This window comes from Protopterus annectens, chromosome 8.part0 (assembly GCF_019279795.1).
Source record: "Protopterus annectens isolate FY-2018-M chromosome 8.part0, PAN1.0, whole genome shotgun sequence".
In the NCBI taxonomy this organism is placed as follows: Eukaryota; Metazoa; Chordata; order Ceratodontiformes; family Protopteridae; genus Protopterus; species Protopterus annectens.
In genome coordinates, this window is record NC_056741.1 from 945,040,728 (window position 1) to 945,066,411 (window position 25,684).

General features: G+C 37.3%; 1 protein-coding gene across 3 annotated transcripts in view; it reads right to left on the minus strand.

Annotated features, from left to right (window-relative positions):
* LOC122809173 (amyloid-like protein 2) overlaps positions 1 to 25,684 on the minus strand; it is a 1,365,390-nt gene that overhangs the window by 493,945 nt on the left and 845,761 nt on the right. For all 3 annotated transcript variants that reach the window (XM_044080467.1, XM_044080466.1, XM_044080465.1), the window contains exon 7: positions 13,919 to 14,049. In XM_044080467.1, the coding sequence (XP_043936402.1) occupies positions 13,919 to 14,049 (131 nt within the window). The remainder of the gene's footprint in view (positions 1 to 13,918; positions 14,050 to 25,684) is intronic.

Sequence of the window (25,684 nt, forward strand, 5' to 3'; positions counted from 1 at the left end):
ACAATTGATATCAAATAGTTTTCTTGTATTCTTACTAGTGAAATTTGTGGTCTTGAAAACATGTTTGCAAAAGGAACAATGTCCACAGGGGTAACACCCAACTAGTTTGTCCCCTGATAATGTCATTTGATGATAAATGGCATCCTGATGCATAATCCTTTTGTAATGCGAAAAGTGGGAGCCTAATGTTCTCCCTCTACGATATGAAAACTGACATCTATCCCCCAACCAATCATCCAATCGTGTATTGGTTTTGAGTATATTCCAATGTTTGTCAGTAATCTCAATAAAATGGTGAGTGTTCCTACTGAACGTAGTAACCAACCTAAGAGTATCCCGGTTATTCTCGGTATGATTATGTTTATATGTCAAGAGGCTGTCCCTAGGTTGATTGTGAACCCATTGTAGTGCTGAATTTACATTTTGTTTAGCATACCCCCTTTCCAAAAACCTGTTAGTTAAGTCCTGATGGCAGTGAGTGAGATCCTGCTGACAGGAACAAATCCTCTTAATTCTGAGAAATTGAGATTTGGGTTGGGAATATTTTTAATGATGTGCTTAGGATGGAGACTGGAGGCGTGTAACAAACTATTATATTGGGGATATTTCCTGTAAACCGTAGTTCGTAAAGTGTGATCCGATTTTCGCTCAAGATGTACATCAAGAAAATTAATTTCATTGGCATTATGGTTTACAGTGAATTCTACCCCCCATTTATTACCATTCAGGTAATCAACAAATTCCTCAAGATATTCACTGCCACCTCTCCATACAAGCCAGCAATCGTCTAGGTAACGTCGCCAAATATCAATCTCAGGCAGGTACAAATTACATGAATCATTGTATATAATATGTTCCTCTACATACCCCATGTATAGATCTGCATAGATCGGAGCAAAGGATGCACCCATGGCTGTACCCTGGATCTGCCAATAGCATTGATCTTGAAAGTAAAAAACATTTTTAGTGAGAACATGTTCGGCCATACAAATTAAAAGAGTGTTGAAACCAGGACTGTAAATATTGATTTTGTTGAGCCAAAACTCTAATGCTGTCAACCCTGCCCAATGAGGGATACAGGTGTAGAGTGATTTGACATCCAAGGTACACATTAACCAATGGGGTTCCAATTGGGAATCAGAGACAATTTGCAAAAATTTGGTGGTGTCCTTTAATCTTGCCCTAATGTATGGTAGTAAGGGTTTCAAGTACTCAGTTAAGAACACAGACAGAGGTTCTGTAAGTGAACCAATGCCAGAAACAATCGGTCTACCTGGGGGTGTTTTGAAAGATTTGTGAATTTTGTCAATAAATAGAAGTATTGTTTGCCTGGGTCCTGCACAGTCAATTGAATTTTAGTTTTAGCGCTAATGATCCCTTCCTCAACTGCCAATTGTAAAAAATTATCAATATCTTTCTTGAAATTAAGAGTGGGGTCCAATGGCATGTTCAAATAATGCTGAGTGTTAGACAACTGCCTATTTCCCTCTGCCCAGTAATAACTGGATTCCATAACCACAACAGCCCCACCCTTATCAGCAGGAAGAATGATTATATTGGTGTTTTGTCTAAGGTCCATTAAAGCCTGTTGTTCCTCTCTGTTCAAATTGTGTCTGAGGATGTTCCCAAAGCCCAAATGATGATGTAAATCTTTGATGACAGCTTGCTGAAAAATGGCAACATGTTTATCCATAGGAGGATTACAATTAGATTGTAGAAATTTAAATTCAGTGGATCTTTGAGATTGAGGCTGTTGATCAAAAAATAGCTTAAGGTAAATTTTTCTACAGAATGCCAAAATATCAGAAACAAATGTGCTTTCATCCACAAAAAAGCCCAGAATAAAACCAAGACCTTTATTTAGCAATGATTCTTGAATAGGTGTTAATACAAAACTAGATATATTATGCACATTAGAACAAGCAGGATTTATTTTACAATTGACTGAAGAAGGTCCTCTATGGTTTGTGCCCCTATGTTTGCGTCCCCCCCTGTGTCTCCTGCCCCTAAAGGGAATTCTGAACTACGACCTCTTTTGGAAACAGGAGAGTCACTGATGTGGATGGTTTCTGTGTCAGTAGCGGATGATTCCTCCCCCGAGGTGGTACCCTGTGAAGTACCTTTTTTCAAAATGGACCTTGGCCTCTTTTTGCGTATATGATTGGAATTCCTAGGATTCCTGGTTCCCTCTGCAAATCTGACACCTCTCTGTGATTCAAAAGGTTTCCGTCTATCATAATCTTCTACATCCCTGGTAAATTTATACAATTTCTTATCCCTTAAACCACTTTCAAAGGCAATCAACTCCTTGGATAGCTTGCTCAAATTTTCTGCAAAATTTGCTAAATGTTCATATTCTTTCAATTCTTTGCAAATTTTTTGTACATCACAATTATTGACCTGTATAGTCCTACCATAGTAGGAAGCTAATATGTTTACAAAGGACATGGAGGCATTCTGTTGAGCCAAATTCCAATCCTTTAATAATGCTTAATCTGGTTTGCCAACTAAGGGTTGTAGTTTTGTTCTTAGACCTCTAGGGGCAATATTACGATTTTGTTATGCCTTGAAAAGCCTGGAATGCCAAATGCTGGTGCGTAAAGTTTTGACTTGCTTCCCTAATTGAATAAATAAAAGACTGCAACTGCTCACTGGATCAACCATGTTATTCTCCTTGGAGCCATTGTTCAATTCTATTCCAAAAACTAGGATGTCATCCTTGTCCGCACAGAGCCCCTGGAGTAATTTATTAAGATCCATGGCAATAGGTTGCCAAAAAACTAATGTCAAATGTGATGTAAAACTCCCAAGATGCCACAGAATATAACTGATAAAGTACTATTGATGCAACTAATCCAAAGAGTAGATGACCATAGTTCCCATTACAAACCAGATAATATGGTAATGTCTAAATATAAATCACAGAGAGGTGCCCTATTCTGTTAGAGGGTCCAGGTATCCTCGAAAAGTAAAAAGTGATCTCATAAAAATGAGAATCAAAAATTCCAGTGAATGTAGATAGTTAAATCATACCAAGTAAAGGAACCAAAATCCCTGAGCCAAAGAGATGTAGTGTGGTATCTAAAATAAACAAAAGTATTGTAATGAATGATCACACAAAATAGCAAGTCACATAAACAGTGTTGAGGGGAAACTATCTTGGTAGACTATATCGGCTATATAGGCTATATAGACAATTACATGTAGCCCAAATGTGAATAATAAACCCAACAAACCACTAATAACTAAATAGTGTCAAAAAACACTATTCTCATTTTCAAAATGCAAGTCCCTGATGTCTGGTTCAAGACTAGGGTTAATAAATGGCTGAGACCCAATAATGAAAATATACAAATTGACCAAACTCAGTCTGTAAGAGTTGTGCAAATTGACACCCCACAGGAGGCAACTACTAATTAGTAGTAACCAATCCAACTGATGATTGCCTGATCAAAATATATGTCCAAGTAGAAAACCAATGTTAGGTGCTCAGATCTGACTGATAATACCTTGACCAAAAGGAATGCCAAATAAAATGCTAATAATGGGAATCCAATAATGATAATTATGCTCAAAAGGAGGCTAAATAACCCAATAAGTTACCACACCATAATGTTCACTTGTGATAGAACAATTACAACATACTATAAATGTGGAACCATAATTCAACAATCATATATAACCAAAACAAAATTGTTGTACAATAAACCAATATACTACTTAAAAGAATAAGTGTATAATGCTATTGACCATTAGGTAATCTAGAGTTGTTCCAAACATGAGGTAATAGTCCCCGATATAAATAAAAGCAAGGGAGACACCATACCAAACATATAGAAACCTAACACATATATCTATCAATCACATATATTAAAGCTGATGCTTTAAAGATGTCTACCAAGTAGCAAAAATGTCAGGTATATTCTAATACAACCCCAATTGTCCCAAAAAGGTTTTATGTACACGTGGATCCACAATCTGAATAATAATGCTTAAAACATGAATAATTGTACAATAATCCAAAAAATGACTCTAGACCATAGGTATATACTAATGAAACCCCTGAGTAATTAACATAAAATGAGCAAAGGGGACGCCATATTTATCATCCACAATTATCCACACATGTCAATGTTTTAACTTAATAAATGTAAAGAAGCTGATACTTAGAGGTTGAGTCCCACGTTGTAAAAAACAAATATGTTCCAATACAAACCCTTATTGTCCCAGAGGAACATAAACAAAAATTCACATAGATGTCAAAATGCAAATATGCAAAGAAGTCAAATACAATTGCTGGCCAAAGATGGAACACTAATGTCATTTATGAAGTAGAAAATGGTGGATAGATACCACAGCCGATGCTTGTAGAGTAACCAGGAATTAGCCGGTGCACTTATGAAGGCAAATGCTTCTAAAGTATGTCCCAAGTTACAAAAATCTCAGATACATTCCCCTATTGTCCCAAACAAACATATACACAGATCCACACTGATATCGGAATCCAAAAACTACACATGCAATTGTTGACCCAAGATGAAATGCTGATCAAGTTCTGAAAATAGAAAATGGCGACTGAAAATCACAGCTAATGCCTGTAAAGGAACCGGGAAACAACCGGTGCGTATGTAAAGGCAAATGTTTCCAGAATATGTCACAAGTTGAAAAAATCACAGATAAATTCCCTGGTTGTCCTGGCAAAAAGTTGAAACACAATTGCTGACCATAAATGAAAGGCTTGTTTTATTCTTAAAAGTAGAAACTAAAAGTAAAATATACCAGCCAAGACCTGTACAGAAACCAAGAATCCTTCCGACACCAAAATTAATGAAGTACCAACAAGCGCTTGTAGTATAATGTCAATGATAAAGTAAATGGCAAAAGCAAAAAATGCTTCAGTCCACCTAATAATAGGTGTAACATTTTGTAACATTTGTTAATGTCTGGTATGCACTTCACAGATAAAGATTCTAGTTGTCTACTGATGTACTATGTTCTTCATCTGTAAATATGTTGTAAGTAATTGCTATGTAAATTGTTAATCACTATGTAATCCAATGTATATACTGTCTGTTTATTTTAACTGTGGAGCTTTTCTCCCCGGGCCTCCGCTGAAAATGGACCTACGTCCAGTCGGACACTCCCGGTCAACAAATTTAAATAAAATAAAATAAATAAAATAAATAAAATATATCCCATGTAGTCGCGAAAGTACCAATAGTCCATCACCATCAGAGCGAATGGGTCCGAAATTAAAACATCTGACAACTGCAATACAGGGCGATGAAATCTTCACAGGAAAACCATATAGATGAAAAAAATAATAGTAAAAGCGAGGTGAGGAATCCTCCCCTACCAACAAACCATGCCACACACCATGCCACAAAATGGCTCCTGCTTCAAAACTTCCAAAACCAACAGCCAGCAAGGAAACAATATGAACAGGCGAAGAGCTAGCAAGTACGGTAAATACATGGACCAAACAAACCTTAATGAAAACAAAAGAGGCCAGCACCAGGAAGAAGAATCAGTGGATAGTTTTATTAGAACCAGACCGGTTTTAGCATAAAGCTTTCCTCAGTGGTTAAACAATGAAATTAATTTTCTTGACGTACATCTTGAGCGAAAATCGGATCACACTTTACGAACTACGGTTTACAGGAAATATCCCCAATATAATATTTCGTTACACGCCTCCAGTCTCCATCCTAAGCACATCATTAAAAATATTCCCAAATCTCAATTTCTCAGAATTAAGAGGATTTGTTCCTCTCAGTAGGATCTCACTCATTGCCATCAGGACTTAACAAACAGGTTTTTGGAAAGGGGGTAAGCTAAACAAAATGTAAATTCAGCACTACAATGGGTTCACAATCAACCTAGGGACAGCCTCTTGACATATAAACATAATCATACCAAGAATAACCGGGATACTCTTAGGTTGGTTACTACGCTCGGTAGGAACACTCACCATTTTATTGAGATTACTGACAAACATTGGAATATACTCAAAACCAATACACGATTGGATGATTGGTTGGGGGATAGATGTCAGTTTTCATATCGTAACCAAAAGGCTCACGTTTAGTCCAAAAGAATCCACAGCTCGGCCAGGGATACAAAATGTTTATTGACACAAATATCTGTAATCAATTCTGTAGTTAAGCGCTTTCATCTGTTTGTACAGACTTCTTCAGAACTCCAAACAACAGAATCAAACATGTTTAAAAAACCTTTTTGGCGCCAAAAAAACAAAAATCTTTTAAAGAGACATACCCTTCATTTTCACTCATACTAAACATCATAATGCGTAAATCTACATATAAAAACATATGTTTAAAACATTATAAAAAAGTATAAAAATATAACACGTTAAACCTTCATGTCAAACTATAGTTAAAACTCGATTTCTAAATTAACTCTAGTAAGCTTCCAAAAGTGTATGTTAATGTAGTTGTATGAATTAATATCTAAAAAACTTTATTTACAAACTTTATTTACAAAATCAGAAAAGGCTTGATACTAGATGTGTAAAGATGTGTTCAATTACACAGATATGCCAATTTCACAGGGAATTTTTCAGTTATTCATGAAGGGAGTTAAATTTATCCCTACAGTAAAGTTTGACCTAGTTGACGTGATTAAGGAGTTTAAGTTATACCGTAGGCGATTAAATTTAGCCTTGCATTTTAAACATCAAAGAAACAATGAAGAATTAAGTGAGGGGGAACTGAAAACTAAGTTAGGGAAAATAAGCACCTTTATTCCTGTCCCACACTCTCACGTGGCTAACTTTGAAAAAATGGTTTGTCAGGAGTTATATGGGTTTAACACAAATAGAAAAAATAGAAAAAATAGAAAGAGGATTTTAGTTGACTATGAAGACAACCTAACAACTGAAGAACGTGGATGTCTGGACTTTTTTTATGACCAATAAAGACATCAGGGTCATGAAGCCAGATAAGGGGGGTGGGATAGTGTTATTTAAAACAATGGACTATACCAACGAAATGAACAATATTATTTTGAATTCAGGGAATTATGAAGTAACATCTTTAAACGAAATTAATATAGGTCACAAAAGAATAGACCTAGCTTTAGAAGAATATTTTATTGACAACAGGATCACTAGTGAAGTATACAATTTTTTAAAGGTTGAATTCCCTAAATTAGCTACAGTTTTTGGCATACCTAAAGTCCATAAACACCTTCAACACCCCCCATTTAGACCAATTGTCTCAGGTAGTCATTCTAAAATTTACCCCATTGGTGTTGTTATAGACCGGTGGGTTCAACCGGTCTATAGTAAGATTCCACACCTTATTAAGGACTCTTGGACTTTTTTAGGTCAACTTACACCAGAAATGTGGAGAAAAGAACTAGTATTTGTCACCACTGATGTTGTTGACCTTTTTTCCTGTATCCTGAGAGACATTGGGTTGGAATATTTCAGTAACAGTCTTAGGAAATATTCTGACTTTGAATGGGAATGCATTTGTCTCTTTACTGACATGATGGGCCTTGTTTTGGACTACAACTTTATTCAATTTGAAGGAGAATACTATAGACAAAAGAAAAGGGTGGCGATGGGAGCATCTTGTGCGCCCATTTTCGCTAACCTAGTTATGCTGGAGTGGGAGACTATGTTTTTGTTCAACAGTGAATTTTTTTCAAACATTGTATATTACAGTAGGTACCTTGACAATTTGTTTATACTGTGGAAGGGTCCTATTGACGACATTAACAACTTTATTAAATACATCAACCAGACCACAGAATTTTTAAGATTCACTCACACCATTAATATAGGATATATTTCTTATTTGGACCTTTTTATCAGCCATTCAGAGAATGGATTTATTTCTCAGATTCACAGAAAGGAAACTTTTTCTAATGACTATCTGCAATTTAGTAGTAACCACCCAAAATATATTTTCAAAAATGTATTTAAGGGCCAATGTATAAGGGCAGCCAGGATATCCTAGACTTTTGAAATTATGTCCAAAGAACTTGACTTTATTAAGTCTATGTTTCTTGAAAGAGGGTATCCTGATTCACTTTTGGATGACATTGTTTATGTTAAGGGAGAATGGGGCAACAAATATCCCCCATTATTGGGAATGGGTCCTATTGTTAAGGTGAATGACAGTGATAAAAACGGAATTAAACAACGTGTATGTGTCTTGACCTATTCACCTTATGTCAAATATATCAAAAACATAATTTATGACCATTGGAACTTAATTAATGTTGATAATGAATTAGTTGAGACGTTGGGAAAGAAACCGATGTTTGCCTATAAAACTGGGGTGAATATTAAAGGCTTACTGGAGATGAGAACAAAAAGTAAACAAAAAATTGGAGGTACAAAGAAATGTGGGCGTTGTAAACAATGCCCTTATATTTATGAGAAAATAGGCATTAGACTAGGTGACTTGAATGAAACATACATTAAATGCAGGGCAGGAAATTGTAACACCAAGTCTGTTGTTTACATCGCCAATTGTGTGACCTGCCCTGCATATTATATAGGAAAAACAGAGAGACACCTGAAAACACGTATATATGAACACTGTTATAAGATAAAGGTTAAAGATACAAAAAATGCCTTTTATAGACACATTTTTTCCAATGGGGAAGCACATTGTTTTCGATTTTCTATCATTGACAGTGTGGACATTTTACCATTTTGTGGGAATTGGACAGCTTTATTAGCTATGAAGGAAACTAAATGGCAGATTTTGACCAACGCTACCAGATTCCCTGGTATTAATGATTTCATTAGTATCAAGCCTTTTCTGATTTTGTAAATAAAGTTTGTAAATAAAGTTTTTTAGATATTAATTCATACAACTACATTAACATACACTTTTGGAAGCTTACTAGAGTTAATTTAGAAATCGAGTTTTAACTATAGTTTGACATGAAGGTTTAACATGTTATATTTTTATACTTTTTTATAATGTTTTAAACATATGTTTTTATATGTAAATTTACGCATTATGATGTTTAGTAGGAGTGAAAATGAAGGGTATGTCTCTTTAAAAGATTTTTGTTTTTTTTGGCACCAAAAAGGTTTTTTAAACATGTTTGATTCTGTTGTTTGGAGTTCTGAAGAAGTCTGTACAAACAGATGAAAGCGCTTAACTACAGAATTGATTACAGATATTTGTGTCAATAAACATTTTGTATCCCTGGCCGAGCTGTGGATTCTTTTGGACTAAACGTGAGCCTTTTGGTTACATTGTAGTTTCATTCACCAACGTTGGATTATCTAGTTTTCATATCGTAGAGGGAGAACATTAGGCTCCCACTTTTCGCATTACAAAGGGATTATGCATCAGGATGGCATTTATCATCAAATGACATTGTCAGGGGACAAACTAGTTGGGTGTTACCCCTGTGGACATTGTTCCTTTTGCAAACATGTTTTCAAGACCAAAAATTTCACTAGTAAGAATACAGGAAAACTATTTGATATCAATTGTTTTGCCAATTGTGGAACTGATTGGGTCATTTATCTGGCCACATGTACTTGCCAAGCATTTTATATTGGACAAACGTCCAGACAGTTCAGACTCCGGATGTCGGAGCACTTAGTGGATATCAGGAATGCCAGAATGACCAATGCCTTGTATAGACACTGTTTGAATCACACTACAGCCAAATTTTCATTCACCATCATTGATAGAATATTGGGAAACAAATCTTTCAAAACAGGGTGGCATAACCTACAAAATATTAAGGAAAAGAAATGGATTGTAAAATTGGGTGGTCTTTTTCCACCAGGTTTAAATGATAAATTCTAACATTTTATTTTCTTTTTGTAGGTTTTTGCATATAATAATTCTTTAAGTGCAGAATTGCAATTATTGTTTTGCATCATATATGTTTTTTATGTATAACCACTTGTTTCTTCTTTGACTTATTTGCACTGTTCATTAACATGTTTTCTTAGCAGGAAATTATGTCATTACTGTTTTATTAGACACTATATATAAATGCAGTCTCTGTGCTGCCAGCTTTGTTTAACCACTGAGGAAAGCTTTATGCTGAAACCGGTCTGGTTCTAATAAAACTATCCGCTGCTTCTTCTTCCTGGTGCTGGCCTCTTTTGTTTTCATTCACATTTGTTTGGTCCGTGCATTTACCATACTTGCTAGCTCTTCGCCTGTTCATTCAGTAATATAATATATATGATAAACTAAATTGTAATTCAAAAGGGCTGGTATACATGGCAATGTGTAAGCACTGTCCAGCTTACTATATAGGGAAGACTACTAGAACCCTAAAAGAAATAGTACATGAACACCTATATGACATTAGAATGATGAATTTAACAAATGCACTTGCAAAACACATACAGGAGTATGGTGAACATAGATTTGAATTTTGTGGTATCCAACAGGTCCATGAGCAACTTAGGGGGGCCCGTGAATGCTACATTTAGAAAGAGCAGAATTAATCTGGCAACTAAAACTACATTCTTATGTATGGTCGGGTTTGAATGACTACTGTGCAATCAATAGTATACTCAGGCTAAAAGCATTACTTAGGCGAGATGATTTGTAAGCTGGTTTTAATTATTGCTGACCTGTGTTAGGGTAGTGATTTAATAAGTATATATATATATATATATATATATATATATATATATATATATATACGCTTTATATTTTTAAAATTTTGTTCATGACAGCATTTGTTTTCTAGTGCAGGGAGGCTTATAAAGTGCTATTTAAGAAGTTCAGTTGTGGTTTAACATTGTTTTAGTCTGATGAAGTTTGTTATTTTACAAACGAAAAGTGCTTCACTGTATTTCATTAAATAAGAGTTTTGCTTGCACTCTGGTCGTTTTTGTGATTTCTACAGTTTTTTTTTTTGTTTGTTTTAGGAGAAAATATGCACACTTTGCCCATTTATTCTTAAGCTGCTAATGCTAACTTTAGGAGTTTCCCTTAACTAGCTCCCTGACAGTTCTATTCTTCTCATACAACGTGTTGATAGTCCTTGTAGCTCTTCACCATGGATATCCTCCTCTGGAGGAAACCCACATACTCGAACAAGGGAATCTGACCACAGTGTATTAGGGCTAGAAAGAAATCAGGCTGCCAATCAACATAATGCAGGCAGCTGGTGATGGTTTGAAGTCCTCAGACTTATCTCTGTATGTGCAGCATCAATAATTACAACAGTTTTATACTGGCAGAATAACACCATATCCACCTGGAACAATCAAAAAGCCTATAGTGTAGTCCTTTGCAAAACAACCCAGTGTTTTGGGGATGAAGGGAACATTAGACTTGAACTTTGTTTACTTTTGGCACAGTCCCTAGAGGTCTAATTAGTCACTCATATTTTATTCCTATCTGTAGAATTTTAACATTAAATGACCTCTGCCAGCATATTGAAAATAAGTTGAGAGGAGATCCTGAAATAGGCTCCTAATCCAAGGGGATCTTTAGAACTTACTCTTTTACACCTTCAGGGCAGGGCAGAAGCCTAAACCTGTAATTTCAGGACACTGAAATTCAGAGGACCATAAAAGCAATCCTTAAAGTACAGCAAGAAAACAGTTGGAAGGACTGAGTGATGTGAAATGCATGACTGAGGTAAACGAAGACAGGCAGCAGAAGGGGACATTTTGATTGAAAGAGAATGTGAAGCACTAAAAGCAAAGAGAAGGAATCCAGGAAGAGGCTAGGAAGGGCAAGGAAGAGAAGGGTATCACCTGCTAAAGACAGCAGCTACAGGAAGAGCACGGCTTAAGGTACATTACAAATTGGTTTCAAAACACTTGCAGATTCTAGGGTAGCCTTCCTTCGAAGAGAAGCAAGCTCTAGTTAGTTGACTCAAGGGAAATGAATTGTGTCACAGATCATTAAGCTGGTTGTAGTACACAGAAGGTTAAGGTCATTACTTGTTGACCTTTGGTCAAGGAAGACTGTACTAGTGGAGAAGTGAGCTGCTAGTCTAGACCACTGATAAAGATACAGACCTCAGAAACTGGATGTAATAAAGGCAAGTTCTGCCCTTTCAGTGATGAAAAGACCACAGGGGTATCCCATCTTGTGAGCAATTATTTTATTCTACATTTGTTAACCGGGAAAGTCCGACTGGACAAGGTCCATTTACAGCGGAGGCCCGGGGAGAAAAGATCCACATTACTTTACAACAGTGATTCAACATTTGTAGGTTCAAGAAACAATTATAAATAAAATAAAAAATAACAATAAAAATATAAAAATATGTAAAAATAAATCAGAAACTACAAGTCTTATGTAAGGCAGGAACAATACAACATAGAAATGCTTCCAACAGTGACTACACTATAGACAACATAATTTAACATTTCAAATGACGTTACAAATGCAATCAATTAGAAAAAAAACAATTGCAGAATTTAATACTGATATTTAAAGAGCTTGGTTACTCTCAGAGAAGCATATCAGAAGCAGAAGACAGTGTTCAATAAGGTACAATTATAGTACTTACAACTTACTACGTCTCGTGGATTAGCTCACTGGAGATCCTGCTTAAAAGTTTGACTGACTGTTGAAACTTAGAGACGTGGAATTGGAAGGTTAAATGGCAGTGCAACCAAATGGCTACATGGATAAGTTCATAAGTGTGTACTAGGCTGATGGCCCTGGGACCTTTACAAGCCTAGCCATAGGATTACCCTGTCATCGTGCCACCCAACCTTAGTTCCCAGTGCCTTTGTTGAGAAGAGCCACTGGAGTGATCCCCAGGTTGAATTTTCTATTTCCCATTTACTCATCAAGATTTCTCTTGAAGAGGGTCAGCGATGTGCTCTGCTGTAATGATGAATCTTTAAAACCCCCTTGGGGGTACTGCCCTTGCTGAGACTACAGTACAACAGCTTTTAAGAACACAGTTTATTCAAATAGGGAGTCAAATAGAATAGTTTTTGCTTTTATAAATTACTTAACAGAGCTCTGTATATTTAACATCAGTCAGCGTTCAAGCAGTATTTGATTCATATACAAAATCAGAGGAAAATCCAAGTTGTAGTCATTCTAAAGGCTGCAGGATATACAAGATCAACTTCAGGCTAAAAAATGTATGCCTGCACACTATGTGTTAAGATGAGGGACTGCCACTCTCACCAAAATTTCCTGCATGGAGCCTAGCAGCTTATTCCACTAGTCAGGATAAGTAACCACACAAACATCCTTTGTGATGCTCAAGAATTCATGATTTCCTTTATAAGTAAGTCTGCACATCAGTCTCTCAAAACTAAGTTTCTATAGCAGCAACCTCCAATGATGATGTGGCATCCAGTGGGGTGGGGTCCACCTAAATCAGGTCCAGACACTGAAGAATCTCCAGAGGTCCTTAGCATTAGAGAAACCTTGCATTTACAAATGTTACAAAACTACAGAAGTTCATGGCATGCAAGACAAGCTCTTGCACTGCACAGCTTCACTCTATACAGGTAGATAGTAATATGTGTACACAAATTAAACATAGGGAATTTCATTTTCATTTTAGATCAGTAAAATCTAACAAATCATGCTGGCAACTGTCTTATTACAAGGAATATTGAGGATGAAATATAATATTGTCGTATTACTTATACTTAGATGCATATTACAGAATGTGCTTTATTATATTGTATTTGCACAAGAATTCCTGCAAGATTTACTGTATTTGATCTTGTCAAAGCATACGTTCCTCATCCGAGGTAGTGAAAGATATAATATTAAAAGAAGTAAAAGCCCCATCAGCTAAAATATTTACAAAAAGTAATTCTATTACTTTATTAAACAGCAGCTGTTCACTTAAGTAATATAAAATACCAAAATGACACCATTTTCAAAACAAATGCTCAAGAAAAAAAAAATAACAGTCTCAGATTCTTTCACCTTTGAATAAAAAAAAAATGTTCTCTTACCTCATTAATGCGTTTCATTCTCCTTTCTTCCAGGTCCATTTTGGCTCGCAGGAAGTTGGCATGCTCACTTTCATCGCCTGGCATCTCAAAATAAACATCAACTCCATCTGTTGGTCTTGGGGTTGGTGTAACTGGAATTAAAATGCACAAAAATAAATAAGAGGAATTGCATAAATTTGTAGACTATTGTAGTCAACTACATTCACATAAAACACACAAATTCTTTTATGAAGCAGTTTTATAACCATCTTACAATAAGTGCAAACACAGAGATAATTATTTTCTCCAATACAGGCATGTCTGTCAATCCACATGCAAACTCTGGGATTCAGAGAGATTCCAACCATCAGTGCTAACTGACTAACATGGGTTAACCAATCAGCATGATGATTCAATACCTCATTAGAGCTATTTACCATCTCTCTCTGAACAGTACACTACTCTATCCGACCTGACCATGCTAGTGTTCTCTCTCTTATCCCATGCATCATGTTCACACAGACATCCTGACATGCATCCAGGCTCACCCACATCCATGCATCCACAAAAGGCAACTGCATACATGCTCACATTAACGAACCACTCAATCACACCACATGTATGCAGGCTAATCCACACACACACACACACACACACACACACACACACACACACACACACACACACACACATGCAGCCGCTTTCATGTCATTACAGATATGAACACATATGTCCACACACATATTCACCTAGGCAAACATGCACAGGGATGACTCAGTAATACCTACCTGTAGTTGCAGGATGAGCACCTCCTTTTTATGGCAATCAGTTTATTTTCTTTGCAAGAAATTAACTCTATGTCTGCTACCATTTCCATTTCTGGAGGATGGCACATTGCTAATTTGCATTAGCCACTTCCATGGACTGATGTACTTGCATGTGGCATTGCTAATAAGACCACTCTCCATGCTATGGCCATTATCAGAGTAAAAGAGTGGTGAGAGAGCAGCCTCTGAATCACTCAAGGCTTAACGTGATGCAGATACCTTTGGAGTTAAAGGTTCCTCATCATACATGGTAAGTCTTTCTGAATCCCAGGAAAACATCCATGTCGTTTCTAAGTGGTAAAAAATGCAGTACAAATTGTACTCCAAAGCAATGCTCTCTAAACTACTAAGTATAAGGCTTACAATTAAGTCTGATTGGATTAGAATATGTGTATGCTGTCTTTAAGTCCTCATATGGAGAAATGATGAAGATTTTGACTTAACTTTTTCCTCTTTTAGGATAACAGGTTCATAGTTATTTTCTAGGCTAATGACCACCAGGCCCTTTTTAAGCATTGCTTTGCAATCCAAACCAGTTGTGTCCCTCTGTACCATGGGCATTTATTAGGAGGGGGTATGTCAGTATGTTAGTTTGGGCATTACCGTCTGCTTCTGTCTATCAGAGTCATGAGGGCCAGACCTCAGGTGAATTTCTAATTTCCCATTCATTGGTCAGGTTATGCTTAAATATGCTTAGGGATGGACTCTGCTTCACATGGATGAGAAGCATATTCCTGAGCATGGGGATCCTCTGAGACAAATAACTTTCCACCAACATGTCTTATTTATGCCATGAGCAAAACTTAAATCCTTGGATCTAGTGGTTCTGATGCAGATGGGCAAAAAGTCCATCAGAGCTGGATCCAAGGATGCCTTGTATGTCAAGGCATAGATTGCCTCCCAATAACCTGTAGCAGGAAGAGTATAAAGATAAGGATTTAAGGTGATCCATACAGGAAAATATGCTTATACCCTGGATTCACCTGGAATGGAACCTTCATGGGCATTCCAACAGTTGCATATGTCAGGTACATGCCGATGAGGGCATTATACTTAATGAATGGTCTCCAGCTCAGCTCCATTTATACGGACATGAAAACATTTTCAACTTTCATCTCAACATATCTACTAAGCATCTAATTCAGCCTCTGACACACCTCATGAATGATCCAACCACTTTCTGTAATGACACCTCTACCTATTTCCTTGGTGCTGACTGTCAGACTTGTATTTTAACCTTTCTCCTCTGCGGCATATTGTTATGTAACTATCACTTCCATTAGCACAATACTTAAATATGTTTTTTTTTCTCAAACGTCACTGCTTAAAAGTCACTTTTTTATTTCCTTCCACTTTCACTGTTTTGAACCATTGCTGTACTCATGTAATAGATTTTATACATTACCTACAAAAACTTTAATCCATTGACAAGTATTCTTGTCTTATCTAAAATCTGTTTTTATCTTTTGCTATGTATTCTGCTAAATTGCTTAATTCATTACAGTTTTGCTTATTTGTTTTTTATAAGTTTTCTGCATGAATTGTACTTGGATCTTTCTTCCACTGGCCTCCAATGAAAATGCTCAGATAGTCAATTCCAGTAAACAAATGCTTATAAATAAAGCCATACTTACATACATGCATAATTAAATAATTACATCATAGGTAACAATGCAATACACAGATGATTCCACTTTCATTTGCACATCTGACAACATGGCACACCTCCAAAAAATTACTCAGGAAGCTTTAACAGCCACAGAAACATGGATTCATAACTCACAACTCAAGCTTGACCCAAAAAAGACCAGACTTCTGCTTTTTTCTCCAAATCCCTCTAGCATGACCCCCCCCCCAAAAAAAAAAAATTGAAGTTCTACAACCATTGAAATCACTTCTCATTGCAAATTATTAGAGGAGTGATAGTAGATGACAATCATACATTCAAGCTGCATATACAAAATTGTATAAGAAAAACTCATGAAATACTAGGGATGCTTTACAGAACCAAAAACCAAGGTAACTAAAACTACACTTGCCAATACTCATCTCCTCCACACTCTTCTTTATGGCACTCCCATCCAAAAATTAAAACTTGAACAATGCTATATGCAGCAAATATACCTTTCAGAAATCACCACTGTATAGCAACAAAAAGCCTAAACTGTTTAGAACTACCTCATCAACTAACATGTTCACAGCTTCTTACTACCTGTAAAATTATCTAGCATCCATCTGCCTCTCTAGCACTACAAAACATTCTATACAACTCTGTTCTCAGTTGGTCATTGTGATTTAGTGACCAAACCTGCTGTCTGTCTACAAATCTATCAAATCTTCTGGGAATTGTCTGTACTCAACACAACGTTGCTAAAGCCTGGAACTCCATACCTATATCCATGAGGTCAATACCCTCCCTTCCTTCTGAAAAACAACTCAAAAAGATTTCCTAGCTAAAATCTGGCTCTGTTCTTGTTCAGAACCAGGACAGTTTATATCCCTAAATGTGAACAAATACCTTTTCATTTTCTATAGCTTCTTACTCTCTCTTCTTCACTTACTTCCTTACTTCTTTCAAATTATCTTCCCTGACTTTCTCTCTACATGTACCATAAGCTTGTTTTTCCCTCACTTCATATTGCAGTTATTACTTCTTTCATTACACTAACTTACCTTTAAATACTCTTCAAACTGTCTAAAAATTCTCTAAACATGAAATGATTGTCATATAACTTGTATCTGTTCTTAAACAGTGTTTTTATATTATGTCTAATTTGTTATAATAATTTAATCTGCATACATTTTTGTTTTATTTTTGAAGATTGTACAATTATTGTTCTTAAAATGTGTTGCAATAATTTGGAACTTTTCTCCCCAGGCCTCCACTGAAAATGGTCTTCTATCCCATTGGACTTTCCTGGTAATCAAATAGCAATCAATCAATCAATCAATAAATAAATAAGTGAATAACAATACCCATGAAATGACAAAGAGCAGCACATGGCTGACCCTAAAAGATTAATGAACCAGTTCTGGATGGCTGGTTATGTGAATTCACAATTACTGTGCCTCTCACCTGTCTGGAATTTCATAGACTGTCCAGATATTTGCCTAATATTTTTGGTCTGATCCAGACCTCCCAACCGTCCCGAATTACTCATTTTTTCCCGAGTTTTGTGGTCCCAATAATGGGGTGCCACGATTCCCGAGTGGCACCCCTTCATTTCCGATTTTACAATCTATTTTTTTAGATTCCGCGCTTTCGGCGCTGACGTCATCACGTGCGCGATGACGTCAGCTCCGTCAGCCTGTCGGAATTAAGCTTAGATGCGTGCGCGTGTGACGCGCATCTGTTTGAATGCTGAAACTGTTTGAATACTGTCAGGCGGGCTGTTCGGGCAGAACGGAGCGTATTTAGAAGGCTGAAACGGTTTGAATACTGGAGTTTCTTAGTGAGTTGGTTCGGACATACTGGATTTTACAACTGCAGAGGAAGCGAGCGAAGCTATTGGATTGTACAACTGCTGCTGCAGAAGAATTATCTCAAGAATTATAAATTAAATCAGAAGTTATTTGGTATGTATTCAATGAGATTCATTTGTATTCCCTTAATTTACACTTGGTCACCACAATTTCTCTGCATATGTTATGAGTGGCTATCAGCAAAGAGTCAGACAAAGAAAAGCAGTGAAAATATGATAAATATATTATTAAGTAGTGTTTTAAATATTACAGTTTAGGGTACAGGTGGATGTTGAACTATTGCATTTAAAAATATTTGATGTTCTAGAACAGCTTTTAAGTCATAGGACACCTGTATAGTATGGAATGGGGTACCTAAGTGGTGTCAAAAGTGAAAAACACCATACTTTCTGCTATGTTTCTGTCTGCTGTGTCTTTTTGATGAAAAACAGAAAACCAAGTTCAGCGAGCTAGTGTCCTCCCAAGTAGTGAACCAAATCTATACATCCACTCGTATCTTGAAGGAAAATGAAAAACTTCTTGGCCAATTGAGGCAAACAAAAAGTGCTTAATACTTTTAAATAAATCAGTGGATTTTTTTTCCTTGTTGCCTTTTTGCGAGGCTGCTTTTCATTTTCCTTCAAGATACGAGTGGATGTATAGATTTGGTTCACTGCTTGGGAGGACACTAGCTCGCTGAACTTGGTTTCTGTTTTTCTCAGTTTGACAGCCGTTTTTGTTTTCAGTGTCTTTTTGATGGACATAACAAACAGAAACATCCTTGACTAACATTGTCTTCTCTGGCAGGAAAACTTAATTCTACCTCTATCGGACATATGTACAGCAAATACAAACCATACAGAAATGAAAGCAATGTTGTTACTCATTTGTAAACCACTTCTCTTGCAGACATTTGTCATGTTCAGTTTTTAGCTATGTTTTACTGCATTTTATTTTACTGCATTGTACTTTTTCATTACTTCTCCTTCTTGTACTATAGATTTCTTTCATTTTATATTATTGTGTCTTAAATACAGATAATGCCTCATAGTTCCAGCCTGTTACAGGCAGTAATCTAGCTGCATATGTAAATAATGCCACACAGTTCCAGCCTGTTACAGGCATTAATACACCTGTGAATGCAGATAATGCCAGTCTCATTATTTTTTTTCACTTAACCACAGTGTGTGTGAGTAGGAGTCTGCCTTTTCTTATGCTTAAATGACCTTTCTTTTTAATGCACTGATAAAACTGACAAATTATTTTCAAACCAAGATATAAATATACCTTCAGCATATTTTGTAGCTATATTCCCCATATTCTAAAGCCAGTTTCCTAACACCTACTGTAAAAATTTCCTGCCACATGATCTATAATATCAAATAAAATTATATAACATTAACAAGAAAAATGTCTAATGCTATATGCATAGGTTTTACTTTTTTCCATGTTTACTGAACCAGTTGGAATAAAATACCAGTCTTTATATTCCAAATCTTGTTTTTGTGTTCTCGTTGTGGTAATTCCAAAATGCATTAGTTGGTGCTATAGTACTTTTCTCTGTGGTCTACAGCTGTAAAAGTTGTTTTTTTTTTTAATGAGATAGCACAGGCATTGGCAACCTAACACTGTTCTGTGGTAATGAGCATTATACCCAATCTGTACCTCCCTGACTGAAGCTATATGTAACGGCCCTAGTCCCCTAGTGAAGTTGTGACATTTTGTATTGCATTTTTGTAGTAAAAGAAAAGTAAAGGACACAAAAGATAAAGTGCATCATTTAAGTGTTTCCTAAATAGCCAGGTAATGGGACATTGGAATGGCAGCAGTGGGACTCTGGTGCTATATTTTGGTTCTGTTCTTCAGTTTCCATTTGAAAGTTGGTATCCCACTGGAGTGGGCGGGGTTGTGTAATTATGTATGCAAATTGTACGTTAATCAGTGTACAGATTTGTACCTATTTTTCATGGGCCTTGTCCAGATTTTTGATGTTTCCAGGTTGAGAGGTATGGTCTGATCATTATAAAATTTGTGGTTCTGGCAAATCACTGAGGACTAAAATCACTAAATAATGACATACCTTTGCGTTTCAGACTTCATAACCTTCAGAAAATGCATGCTAAGAAATCTTATTACTGTAGCTACTTTCTAAGTTTATAGGAGAATACTTAAAAATGTGTCCCCATTTTTGGGCCTTTGTTCTGCCATAAGTTTAGACTTTGTCCAGTTTTCTCATGTTACGTGGTTGAGAGATACAACATTTACACCAATAACTATATTGATTTGCATCTTCACTGCTCTCTTAGGCGAAATCAGTCACACACACACACACACACACACACACACACACACACACACACACACACACACACACACACACACACACACACACACAGATAAACATGTATTCTTGCTAATGGCAAGTTATACAATACTATCAAATTATGATTTATCATCAACTTCTTACAAGCATTTTTGCTTCTGTAATCTAATTCATATGTAGAAAAATATGTAATTTAATTGGAAAAAGCATCATTTTATAAATTTCAATCTCTACCCATTTTGCTGACTTTTGCCATTTTTTTAAATGCCATAATTTTAGTCTTTTTATTTATTTTCAGGTTTTATTTATATGTTGGAGAACTAGGTAGGTAGACTGGTCATAAGACCATTTTCAAATACAAGATACAGATCTAATCTGATAAGCAAAAGTGGTTTGTGATTAGTGTCTACATTACAAAACAGGATAAACTAACAAGTCATTAAAGCGGATCTTTGAAGAAAGCTAACAAAGTATTTATGGCTTTGTATTAGAACATTACCGCACCAGATACGCAGTAGCAAGGACTGCCCAACCCCCCCCCCCGCCCACTACTCTACTCATAGTCTTACTATTAATAAACATGAGATAGCCAACGTCACCATACAAGACATGACATTTCCATACTGGAAACAGTGTAGTTGAATCTGCGCTCTGCTGCAAGTGCACGTTAACGTATGTTAATCAAAACTATACATTGTATGCATATACATACAATGGAATTGAATACATTTTACAAAAGTACACTCTAGGAAGTGCATCATACATAAAATGGAACTGAACATATTTTACAAAAGTACACTCTAAGAGCAAGTGTATCTGCAATTCTATCCCTATTCACTCTGCAGTGATTTTACGCAATAAACTGTAATTAATAAATATAATGCAATGAAAACTGATAAGGCAGGGCCATAAGCAGCTCATGTTCTTTCGTACAAAACATACTTCCATGCTCTGGTGGGGTACAATTTGAGTAGAAAGCAACAATTTCACTTCTGTGTAAAACTTACTTTGCAAACAGTGACTTTACTAACTGACAATCAAGTACCACTTGTTTTTTTCACTTGTGGACTGGTATGGCATGTCAAATATTACTACAAATAGTGAACAATTTCAATACAGTATATTCTAATTAAAATCACTTTTGCTATCCCTGATTTTCAATACCTGTTGTTCCATGCCCACTGTGTGAAAGCAATTACTGTATAGCAGGTGACTCTCATGAAAAATACAGTTAAGAAAGGCAGGGGGGTGCAGGGACTGCCCCCCTGCAAAAGCAATCTGACGCACAAAAGTATAGTTAAGAAAGGAGGGGGGTGCAGGGGGACTTCCCCCCTGCAAAAGCAATTTAAAGCACAAAATTAGGTTAGGTGGGGGTGTAAAGTGCTGCATACATACTGCCCTTCTGACCCACTAATTGGTGAACCTGTCCTTACATCTTTTAATTAAAGGATACACACAAAAACTAGCTTGGAATGTACGTATTTCAAGAACAGCAACAAACGGTCACAGATGGAATATTCAAAATGAATATTCAAAAGGTCGCTGGATAATCTGCATGGCTTGTCACTCAGCCATATTTTGTATGCAATGTCAAAAGGGCTTGCCCTGTCACTCCAATGTCCTGGATCAACTTATCCATGCCCCCACCAGGGGCAACAATATCCTAGTCCTAGTCATTACCAACATGAGTGACCGGTGTTCCACACCTGAAGTCAACTCCTCGTTGGTCCGATCCAACCATAAGCTAATCACCCTTGATATCCACATCCCACCCCCCATTAAGGAAACCATGGTAAAAAAATTCTCCAAAGCCAACTTCATGCTTCTTAAGACAGAAGTGGTGAACGTCATGACACCCATGCAGATGGACAATACAGTTACGATTGTTGAATCCTACACAAATGCACTGTATAAAAGCACTTACACAAGTGCATGGATCACGCTATCCCAAACAGAACCAAGATGCTATCCTCCAAAAAAAGGAAGCCAATCTGGTGTTCCCCTACCATAAACAAACTGTACAACAAAAGGAAGAAATTGTTGCAAAAGAGAGTAAAATCCCATGAGTGGAGGAGCTCCCTGGTCAGCCTCAGTAAGAAGCTGAGATCCCTTATAAGATACTCCAAAGCTAGCTATGAAAACAAAATTGCCACTGATTCTAAGGACAACCACAAAGCATTCTATAGCTATGTCAAGAATCTCAATGGCAACACCCAGATCTTCTCTGAGTTACAGCACAACAGCACGAAAATTACAGAACCAAGTGATATTGCCAACATCCTGGCAGATAGGTTCAGTGCTAACTTTACCATCCCCTCACCCCCTAAAGGGCCCATATCTATACAGAAAGAATGCAGAGTCCCTGTAATCACACCTACACAGGTAAAAGCTGCACTCTCTAAAGCCAAAAACACAGCATCCATGGGACTGGACAACATCCCAGGCTGCATTTTACAAGAACTTCAGAACAAACTGGCTCCCCACCTAAACTCCATGTTCAATCATAGCCTCACATCAGGCTTTGTGCCCACTGAATGGTATACAGCAACAGTTATCCCACTCCACAAAGGGGGAGCCACCACTGATCTTGGGAACTATCGCCCTGTTAGCCTGACGAGCCTGGTCTGCATGGCCATGGAATGTATCATCATGGAACTCATAAACAAAGACATTGGTAACCTCCAAACTCTGGATCCCACCCAGTTCGGGTTTGTGAAAGGCAGATCATGCCACCTGAACCTGATCGACTTCTTTGAGGCAGTCACCAAAGCTGTAGATGAGGGTAAGGTGGTTCACACAGCCTATGTTGACCTCGACAAGGCTTTCGACACCATCCCCCATTCTTGAATTATAGCTAAACTCACTAAACTAGGTATAAATCCCTACGTCACAAGATGGGTTGCCAACTGGCTCACTGAAAGAACCCACACTGTAAAAGTTGCACACTCCAAGTCTGACCTCAAACCAGTGACAAGTGGAGTACCACAGGGTTCAGTCCTGGGACCTCTCCTGTTTGGTATCTACTTCTCTGAAGTACAGGCTAACAGAGAAGGCCTCTGGCTAATGAAGTTCACAGATGACTGCAAACTAGGAGCCATAGTCGAGTCCCCAAATTATGTGGATATCCTACAGAAGGGCCTCCCTGAAACAGATGCCTGGTAGCAGAGCCATGGCCTCAGGCTCAATGCCAGAAAGTGCATTGTCATCCCCTTTGGTAAAAACTCTGTACCCATGAACTACTACATAGACAGCAGTCTGTTTAACACTGAATGTGTGATAAGAGACCTTGAAATCCAGGTGGACAGTAGTCTGTCCTTTGATAGTCACATCACCACAGTAGTCAGGAAGTCCTTCTATGTGGCACACCTCATCATAAAAGGGTTCTCATCCAGGAAAAAAGAGGTCATTGTTCCCCTCTACACGACACTCATTAGACCCATTATAGAGTACAATGCCCCTTTTGGAATGTACCTCACAAGACATCTGCAGCAGCTGGAAAGGCCACAGAAGTACCTCACAAAGAGGATTACTGGCCTCAAACACATGCCCTACACTGACCGCCTCAAAAAACTCCAGCTTTACTCCATAGCATATTGCCTACTCCGAGGTGATATCTGCCTAACATATAAAGCAATGTCAAACCCAGAGCTGTTGGACATGCTACACCTAAAGAAATCCCAATCCCTCCGAGCTACATGCTCTAGGGACCTAAACCTTGTCACTACAATAAACAGGACATGCTGGAGGGATAGATTCCTGTCCCAAAGGCTTCCGATACTCTGGAACAGGCTACCCATCTATGTCAAGCAAAGTTCTTCATTAGCACTCTTCAAGAAAAATCTTGATGAGTGGATAGGAAATAGGAAATACACCCCGGGGATCACTTCTGTGTCTCTGCTCAACAGTGGCACAGGAAAATAACTTACTTGGGTGGCGTAAGCCAGGGAACCTTGTTGGCTAGGCTTACGTAGGCCCTTGGGCCGATAGCCTAGTACCTACCTATGAACCTATAGGCCATGCCCATTCTTGCATGAAAAATCAGGTGGGGTAATGTTCTAATACAAAGCCGTATTTATAAATAAAAACAAAATAAAACTGAAGTCTATACCTAAAAATAAACACCTCAGAAAAATAATCTTAACTATATGACAAGTTTACTCACAAAAGGTGCCTACAGATCAACACGTTTGATGACACTGTAGAAGTGATACAGTAAGCAGGCAGAAAGTATAAGGCAAGCCAAAGACATCTGTACATATGTTAGGGGGAAATGCACAAAAAATATGAAGAAGGGATAGAAGGAAAACAATTCAGCTTTAAATCACCTGGGATTACACTTGGAGAGTACAAGAAGCACACAGAAAGTTATACTGTGAAATTAACTTGAGAACAGATGTTTCAAAGGAAGCCTGCTAAGTATCCCAAAGTAAATCAGCAAGATGAACAATTGTTCTGTTGCCACAGAAAAGATGACATGAAGGCCTTTTAAAGAAAAAAGCACCTGCGCAGGATCCAAGTATAACTGGTATGTGAGGCTTTGATGCTACAGCCAAAGCGTGCAAACTGCACAAGAAAAAGGAGCTTGCATTTTACGATTCAGGAGAAGTTGTACACATATGTGAACAGTGATCTTGAGAAAGTTACAGGAATGTTGACAAGGCCTTACAAATATAATGAAATCAAGGGTTTTGCTAAGGGCAGTTAGATATCTTTTACATTTATAACCACAGCCAAGTCTGAAAACGAATTCAGCATACTCAGTTTTCATAAGGCCATTCATCTCAGTAACAGGTTTAGTTTTTGGCACCAGAAAGTGAGTGAAAATATAACTGATCTTTACTTGTACAGTACTCTACATAAAACTGCCACTGTATCAGTTGAAAATGGAGACTCGTCTAATTAGAGCCCAGCTGGGCTTCTTTGAACTGTGCAGCACAAACTAGCCTTTTTTTTTAAATTAACCAGAAGGTCTTCCTCAGCAAACCAGCTCCAGACTGAATAAAGGTCAATCTTTCACTTAACATTGATAGCACCCATGCGATTATCAGGATGGCAAACAATCATTTTATCAGCATACAGAAAAGTGTGAAAGGGGAAAACTACAGTGAGCTTGGAAATGATGAGGAGGACTAAGACGATGACAGTGCTCGAAAGTGAGCCATAGAGACACCTGCC